This window comes from Vombatus ursinus, unplaced genomic scaffold (assembly GCF_900497805.2).
Source record: "Vombatus ursinus unplaced genomic scaffold, bare-nosed wombat genome assembly UNPS02009062.1, whole genome shotgun sequence".
In the NCBI taxonomy this organism is placed as follows: Eukaryota; Metazoa; Chordata; class Mammalia; order Diprotodontia; family Vombatidae; genus Vombatus; species Vombatus ursinus.
The window spans coordinates 19,339,473-19,348,651 of record NW_020948840.1 but is presented as its reverse complement, the minus strand read 5'-3'; the positions used below and the strand labels follow the sequence as shown (position 1 = coordinate 19,348,651).

The 9,179-nt window shown below is 39.6% G+C and overlaps 1 protein-coding gene across 2 annotated transcripts in view; it reads left to right on the top strand.

Annotated features, from left to right (window-relative positions):
* The window catches only part of GCKR (glucokinase regulator), a 28,873-nt gene extending 19,941 nt beyond the window's left edge, over positions 1–8,932 (top strand). For both annotated transcript variants that reach the window (XM_027850536.1, XM_027850535.1), the window contains 2 exons: positions 6,831–6,965; positions 8,383–8,932. In XM_027850536.1, coding sequence (XP_027706337.1) covers positions 6,831–6,965; positions 8,383–8,553 — 306 coding nt within the window. In that variant the 3' untranslated portion in view covers positions 8,554–8,932. The remainder of the gene's footprint in view (positions 1–6,830; positions 6,966–8,382) is intronic.
* The last annotated feature ends 247 nt before the right edge of the window (positions 8,933–9,179 follow it).

Here is a 9,179-nt window from a genome sequence, read left to right as displayed (position 1 = left end):
TGTGTGTGTGTGTGTGTGTGTGTGTGTGTGTGTGTGTGTGTGTGTGTACACCTGTATTGGAAGAAACCATCTGTTATAGAGGAAGTTAAAGAAATCAATCATTCAAACAGTGTTTGTTGATAAAAAAAAAATTTGCCCCAAAGGGTAGAACAAGGGGCAATGGGTAGAATTTCCAAAGAGGTAAATTTGAATTTGATATCAGGAAATACTTCTCAGCAATTAGAAGTATCCAACATGTAATGAACTGTCTTGGGAGGTGGTGGGCTCCCCCTTTTTGGACATCTCTAAGTGAAGGCTGAATGACCAAGTCAAGTTGACGAGCATTTTTTTTTTTTTAACATTTGTTCTTAAAACTTTGAGTTCCAAATTCTCTCCCTTTCTCCCTGCCCCCCCCATTGAGAAGGCAAGCAATTTCATATAGGTTATATATGTGTAGTCATGCAAAACATATTCATAATAGTCATGTTATGAAAGAAAACAGACAAAAAAAACTCAAGAAAAATAAAGTGAAAAAAACCAACAAACAAAATTGCTTCGGTCTGTGTTCAGTCACCATCAGTTCTTTCTCTGGGGATGGATAGTATTTTTCATCCCAAGTCCTTCAGAGTTGTCATGGATCATTGCATTGCTGAGAATAGTTAAGTCATTCACAGTTGATCATCTTGTACAATATTGCTGTTACTTTGTCCCCAGTACATTTCACTTTGTATCAACCCATGTAAGTCATTCTAGGTTTTTCTGAGAGCATCCTGCTCATCACTTCTTATAGTACAATAGTATTCCATCATAATTACATACCACAACTTATTCAGCCATTCCCCAATTGATGTGCATCCTCCCAATTTCTAATTCTTTATCCCCAGAAAAGATCTGCTATAAATATTTTTGTACATATAGGTCCTTTTCCTTTTTGTTTTTTATCTCTTTTGGGATACAGACCTAGTAGTGGTATTGCTATGTCAAAGAGTATGCATGGTTTTATAGCCCTGCTCTATAGAATAGTTTAATCAATTCACAACTCTGACAACAGTATATTAATGTCTCATTTTTTCCACATTCCCTCCAACATTTGTCATTTACCTTTTCTGTCCTATTATCTAATCTAATAGGTATGAGGTAGTACCTCAGAATTATTTAAACTTGCATTTCTCCAATCAATAGTGAGTTAGAATATTTTTTTATATGACTATAGATAGCTTTAATTACTTCATCTGAAAACTGATTATATCTTTTGATCATTTATCAATTGGGGAATGGCTCTTAATCTTATAAATTTGACATAATTCTCTATATGTTAGAGAAATGAAGTCTTTATCAGAAAAACTGGCTTCAAAATTTTTTTCACAGTTACTATTGCTACCTGCATTTCCCTCCATCCTATTCCCCCTACCCATTTTTCCTATCCTCTCTCTCCTTTTACCCTGTCCCTCTTCAAAAATGTTTTGCTTTTGATAACCCTTTCCCCCAATCTGCCCTCCCTTCTATCACTGTCCCCCCTTTCTTATCCCTTCCCCCTTCTATTTTCCTGTAGGGTAAGATAGATTTCTATGCTCCATTGCCTGTGTATCTTATTTCCCAGTTACATGTAAAAACAATTTTTAACATTCGTTTTTAAAACTTTGAGATCCAAATTCTCTCCCTTCTTCCTTCCCCACCCACCCTCATTGAGAAGGCAAGCAATTTGATACAGGTTACACATGTGTAGTCATGCAAAACACTTCCACAATAGTCATGTTGTGAAAGACTAACTATATTTTCCTCCATCCTATCCCACCCCCCATTTATTCTATTCTCTCCTTTTACCCTGTTCCTCCTCAAAAGTGTTTGTTTCTGATTGCCCCCTCCCCCAATCTGCCCTCCCTTCTCTTACCCCCCTATCCACTTCCCCCTACTTTCCTATAGGGTAAGATAGATTTCCATGCCCAATTGAGTATGTATGTTATTCCCTCCTTAAGCCAATTCTGATGAGAGTAAGCTTCACTCATTCCCTTTCACCTCCCCCCTCTTTTCCTCCACTGTAAAAGCTTTTTCTTGCCGTTTTATGTAACATGATTTACCACATTCTACCTCTCCCTTTCTCCTTCTCCTGGTACATTCCTCTCTCACCCCTTAATTTTGTTTTTTAGATATCATCCCTTCATATTCAATTCACCTTGTGCCCTCTATCTATGTATATTGCCTCCAACTACCCTAATAATGAGAAAGGTCTGATGAGTTACAGATGTCATCTTTCCATGTAGTAATGTAAACAGTTTAACTTAATAAGTCCCTTATGATTCCTCTCCTATTTACATTTTCATTCTTCTCAAGTCTTGTATTTGAAAGTCAATTTTTCTATATAGCTCTGTTTTTTTTCTCCAGAATGTATTAAATTCCTCTGTGTCATTGAATATTAATTTTTCCCCTAGTTGATTACAATCAGTTTTGCTGGGTAGGTGATTTTTGGTTGTAATCCTAGCTCCTTTGACCTCTGGAATATCATATTCCAAGCCCTCTGATCCCTTAATGTAGAAGCTGCTAAATTTTGTGTTAACCTGATTGTGGTTCCACAATACTTGAATTGTTTCTTTCTGGCTACTTGCAATATTTCCTCCTTGACCTGGGAACTCTGGAATTTGACTATAATATTCCTGGGAGTTTTCCTTTTGGGATCTCTTTCAGGAGATGATTGGTGGATTCTTTCAATTTCTATTTTACCCTTTGTTTCTAGAATATCATAGCAATCTTCCTTGATAATTTCTTGAAAGATGAACTCTAGATTTTTTTTTGATCATGGCTTTCAGGTAGTCCAATAATTTTTAAATTATCTCTTCTGGATCTATTTTCCAGGTCAGTTGTTTTTCCAATGAGACATTTTACATCGTCTTCTATTTTTTTTCATTCTTTTGGTTTTGTTTTATAATTTCTTGATTTCTCATAAAATCATTAGCTTCCATTTGCTCCAATCTAATTTTTAAGGAATTATTTTCTTCAGTGAGCTTTTGGATCTCCTTTTCCATTTGACCAATTCTGCTTTTTAAGGTATTTTTCTCCTCATTGGCTTTTTGGACCTCTTCTGCCTTGTGGTCTAGACTATTTTTTAAGGTGTTATTTTCTTCAAATTTTTTTGGATCTCCTTTACTTTAGCAAGTCATTGGACTCATTTTTCATGATTTTCTAGCATCATTCTCATTTCTCTTCCCAATTTTTCCTCTACTTCTCTTACTTACTTTTCAAAATCCTTTTTGAGCTCTTCCATGGCCTGAGACCAATTCATATTTTTCTTAGAGGCTTTGGATGTAGGAGATTTGACTTTGTTGTCTCCTTCTGAGTGTTTATTTTGATCTTCCTTGTCACCAAAATAAGTTTTTATAGTCAGGGTTTTTTTTTTCCCATTGTCTGATCATTTTCCCAGCCAATTACTTGACTTTTTGAATCTTTGTTAAGGTAGGGCTCTGCTTCCAGTGTGGAGAGCGTACTGTCCCAAGCTTCAGGGGTTTTGTGCAGCTGTTTTCAAAGATACTTTTAGGGACCTATAAGTTTTCAGTTCTACCAAGGTGGTATGATCTAAGGAGAGGTGTTTACTCCTCTCCTGGCCTGTGTTCTGGCCTGTGAGTGACCACAAGCACTCTTTTTTTGCCCTGGAACTGTGAGGAGGGTTCCCTCTCCACTGCTGCCACAAGCTCTGCTATGCCAGTGCTCCTCCTTGCCCAGGACTGCCACCCAGGATTGGGACCCAGATCCAAGCATGGGCAAAGCAAGATAATCCTGCCTCAGTGCCAGCAGAGAGACCCCTGTAATCTTCTTCTGACCAGTTGTTCAATCCCCCCACCATCTGTGAGCTAAGAGCTGCAGAAGCAGCCACTGCCATTTCCACTGCCACTGCCGCTGCCCAAGCACTTATTTAAAAAAAAAATTAATTTTAATTTTCAGTTCCAAATTTTTCCCACCCTCCATCCTCTCCCCCAACTATTGAGAAACTAAGAAAGACGATATCTATTATACATATAAAATCATGTAAAATATATTTTCACATTAGCCATGTTGGAGGAAAAAGGCAAGAAAAATAAAGAAAGTTTTAAAAAAATGCTTAGTTCTCTCTCTGGAGGTGAATAGTAATACATTTATTAAGCACCATCTGAGTAAAATTCAACAAAAGTAGCCCGAGGCACATTTTCTCTGAGCAAGATAACTTTTTTTTTTGTTCTAGGCAATGAGGTTAAGTGACTTGCCCAGGATCACACAGTTGTGTCTGAGGCTGAATTTGAACTCAGGTCCTCCTGAATCCAGGGCCAGTGCTCTATCCACTGTGCCACCTAGCTGCCCTTAAGATAACATTTATTAATAGGGGTGCAACCTGTATAGAATGGGTTAATGGATCTGCCTCAGTTAGCCAAGGACCCCAAGATGACTAATTTTTATAAGGTTGGAACAAAGACCAGAACAGGGTAGGTGATATCATGGAGTTGAGGACAACATAATTGGTTACTTAGCTGAGGCATGAGAGACAATATGATTGGTTGGAAGTAAGGAATGAGAGATTAGCAACAACCCCCTCCTTACCCCCTGTGATTAAGAAATATTCATTGTTTGAGTCTACCTACAAGGTCAAAGATAGTGGCCCAGACTTCTTTGGATAGCAAATCAGACATCCTTGAAGGATAGCTTGGTGTTATAAAGATACTAGACCAGACTCCATGGGATCCATCTGCATTTCTCAAGGATAGTAGATTTCTTTGAGGCAAGAATAGAATAGCACTTAGCAGGATAATTGGATTTTAAAACTTAACTCCTTACAATCCAACTGAATTTCTGAACTGAGCTCAGAGACAAAGAACCATGACTTAGGCAGTTACAGGACAAAATCAATTAATTATAAATAGGATCAATAAAAATGATAAAGACTCAATTGAATTTTCTCAGCACCTACTATGTGCCAGCTATTGTGCTAAGTATTGGATAATCAAACTATTATTTATATAGTGATTTAAGGTTTGCAAAGCACTTTGCAAATATCTCATTTTATTCTCACAACAACCCTTTGGAGTAGGTGCTTTTATTATCCTTATTTTACAGATGAGGAAACTGAGGCAGATTGAGGTTAAATGACTTGCCCAGGATCACACAGTTAGTACCTAAAACTGTATTTTAATTCAGGTCCCCCTGACTCCAAGTTCAGCATTCTACCACTGTTCCATTTAGCTTCCCTTTGCAGGGTATTTTGCAGAGGATTTTTTTTTGAGGCATAGGATAGACTGGAGGTGGGCTATATTAAAATGAGGGGCTAAGAGTGACATCTTGTCACTCTTGGACAGAGAGTCTCATCTCTCTACCCAGACCACCCCCTGCTTTGGGCAATCTAATCAAAGAATTTATCCTTATCCTTATCCAAGTAAAACACAATGAGCTTGCCCATCTTGGATTAAATTCCTTGTAAGGTTGGATGGGGTATGACCAAGATTGAAGAGAATTAATTCAATCTCATTACTATCATGTACTATCTCCCCAAATTATTGGTTATTAATAATCATTTCTCTCAGTTTCTAACCTGGATCCTGGAAGAAATGTAGACCTAATGGAAGTGGTGTAGTTGGGAGGGAATGTCAATTTACAGGGTGGAGACAAGGGTGAATTCAGTTTTATACATGTGAAGTTTGAGGAAATGGCAGGACATCCCAGTGGAAAGTTCTGTAGGTAAATAAGAATAAAGTAATGAGGCACAAAGATGAGGACTGGGGAGTTAATTTTAGAGTCACCCACATAGAGGTGACAATTGAAAGCATAAGTGGACTTCATGGGGAGTGAATAAGGAAAGAAAAATATAGAGACAGACCCTTGAAGGATACTCATAGACTAGAAAGATAGGAAATAATGATTATCATGTTCCTAGACATAGGTAAGGCAGGAATGTAAAGATGGAAGAACTATCTAGACTAGGGAGCAACAAATTATATTCTAGTAGAACCAAGTAATACCCCTAGTTATCTGATGTGTCACTGAAAGACTTAAGACATAGGTAGGAGAGGAGAAAAGGAGGAAAGGGACAGGAACGATAAAAGTAGGGAGAAGGGACTGAGAGAAAAGCAAGAAAAAGAAAAAAAAAGTGTTGTGCATGATGGCGAGTAGTAGAAATTCATCAGAAGTTGCCTCAGGCCCTACCCACTGGCACTTGGGCCATGAGGTTACTTATCCCTGACCTACACCATGACCAAAATATTTTTACTTCATTTTTGATTTTAGAATTTGTGTTAGTAGAAAGCATTTCTGAATGGGCAAGGGCTCCCCCATGGGTAACCCAAATGGTGATGCTGAATGTAGATGTGGTGTATTGATTATGAAAGGGGCTCAGAAGATTCAAGACTCAGAAACTTATTGAGGGGAAGATGCCAGAAAGAGCCATGGAGGCTGGTTACCAGTAACCTCTTTGTGAGCAAATGACTGCCTGTTGGTGAATTAGAAGTAACTGGGTAGAGATATATCCTTTTAAAAAAATCTCATTAATTAAAATCACAATCGCTAACTTTTATGTAGGATTTTAAGGATGGCCAACCACTTTTCACATATTACCTTATTTGATCTCCGGAGTAGAGCATGACACTTAGGTATTTTTGCAATTGGAAAGACCACATGTGAATGTTTTGCTGGTTTGAATCCACTATTTCAAGTCACTGCTTAATGCTACTTTTGTTTGCATGGGGTTATACATAAGTTCCCTCTAAGAGAGGGGCTTAATTCATGGAGAATTCTGGAACCTCCACCTATTTCTCTCCTCACTTTTCCCTACTTAGCTCCCCTTCTTGGTTCCTTTGGTCTTCCTTCCCAATTCTAATATTTCTCTCTTCCTCCTGCAGCGGTTTTCAGGACAGGCCAAGGCTCAATGCATTGAGAGTCTACTCAAGGCCATCCATTTCCCTCAAGAAGTGTCGGAGGAGATCCAGGCAGCACCTATTTCCCACCACATTCAGATTGCGAAAGAAAAGGAACAGGTATTAGACTCTTCTCTTTCTCCCTAGTACACTTCTGTCCCTAATTTGTCTTATGCCCTGTGTAAGAGGGTTGATTATGGAGCCCTTGGTCAATTTGATGAATCTCCTAATCAATTTGATAAGATTACAAGGCCTTGACTTTTGTTAGATGGACACCTCCCTTAGAAGTACACATGGCCCTACCAGGGGTGGGGAACCTGTGGCCTCGAGGACATGTGTGGCCCTCTAGGTCCTCAAGTGGGACTCTTTGACTGAATCCAAACTTCTCAGAACAAATCCTCTTAATAAAAGGATTTGTTCTGTAAAACTTGGACTCAGTCAAAAGGTCACACTCAAGGACCACATGTGACCTTGAGGCCGAAGGCTCCCCACCCCTGCAGCCACTTGCTGAGAGGACATAGGGACTGGTGACTGTATGTGTATGTGTGTGTAAATAAACTCTTGTTTTTTTCTGAAATCTGTAAGAGAGAGCTATGAAATTTCTCCCCCACCCCTTTTCTTTTCCTCTTGCATTCTTTCCCATGGACTTCCAGACCAACGAGCAGCAAGGGAAAGGGGTAGGAGGGGATTTTTCCTTCTTCTTGCTCCCTTGGGAGTAGAAAACGTCCCAGGAGAAGCACATGGTAATTGGCCTGTGTTTGCCCAGGCACGCTTGTGAAGAGAGCTCTGGGCTGCCTTCTGCCTTTCTGTTTCCTTTTTTTTTATTAATTTATTTTGATTTATCAACAATCACTTCCATAAGTTTTTGAGTTTTAAATTTTTCTCCCCCTCCTTCCCTCTCCCTCTCCCCAAGAGAGAGCACAATCTGATACAGGCTATTTACTTTTTGAAGGACAGGTTACACTATAGTTCCAGAGAATGAACTTTCCTTTCCTGGAGGGGAGGAGATCATCTTTCATGCATTCCCTCTCCTTCCCTGTAACCAAGCCACAATCTGGTTTGGCAATCCAAGGGAGCGAGAATGCAGAAGGAGAAGAAAAGGGGGAGAGCCATTTTATAGTTTGCTCTTATAGACTACAGGGAAAGGCAAGAGTTCACCCACCCAATCCCCACTCTCAGATGCTAGCCTTCCTGGAGGCAGCCCCATTCTCTTGGGACTTATCAGAAGAGTTCTCAGCATGGGATCACTCATGCATTTGTACCTCTATGGAAGGGTTTTATTTCCATAAAGATCCATGCCCTGTAATCTCATCCCGTTGTTTGGGGCTACTCATCAGATGGATCAATGGATCCTCTAATTAAAGTCCTATTAAATTAGTTTTTATTATTTACCATGTCTGGTAGCTACTACCAGTATTATCTTGCTTCCCAACTTGCTGTTCCCAAGCCCACCGTCACCTTCTGGTTTTTGATCCTCCTGGTGAACCCATAGACTGTATCTTCTTAAACCTCAGACTTTTGCTCCTCTTCCCTACAGGTGATCCCCATCGCACTACTGACCCTCCTTTTTCGATGTTCCATTCCTGAGGCTGAGGCCCGGCTTGCTGCTGCCCCCTCTGTCTGTGAGGTCATTAGGAATGCCCTTCTCCGGGTTGGTCGGAAGCGCAGTGCTGACTCAATTGATACCCTCAAGTCTACCGTTGGCTAGTTCAGCAGATGAGAAGGGAACCTAGTTTACTGAGTGGGGGAATATCACACAAGGAGTGGGAAAGAGAGCAAAATACCTTAAAGCTTGAAGTGACAGAGCCCCTGGAAGGAGGTACTTCTAGGAGGTGTGTCCCACCCCAGATTTGGGAGAAATGTCTCTTCTGTTACTCCCCTTGGTTCCCTTCTCTGAAAAATGTGGCAATTGGGCTAGAATCTAGCTCAATCATCTAGCCATTAGGTGATCTCTGATATCTATGTTCTAGCTCTCCAATTCTGTGATGTTGTGACTAGGAAATTCCTGATCACATAATACGTATGTCTGATCTTTGCAGTCTGTTCTTATTTCAGAAATGAAACTCTTCTGCTTTTTGTCTCATAAACTTCTCTCTGAGAATCCAGATGGGGAGAATTGGAGGCAGGGAGAAGGGGTGGCAAGATTGGTCTTACAAATTAAGGCATCTAGTTTTAAAAACGAATACCAAAAAAAAAAAATGTTTTTACATGTAACTATACTAAATAGAAAAGTTAAGAGCAACAAAAAAAAAAGAAAGAAATTATGGCATCTAGGGTCAAACAAATTGGCCTATTTTAAGTAAGTGAGGAAACCCTTATATATGCTACCTAATG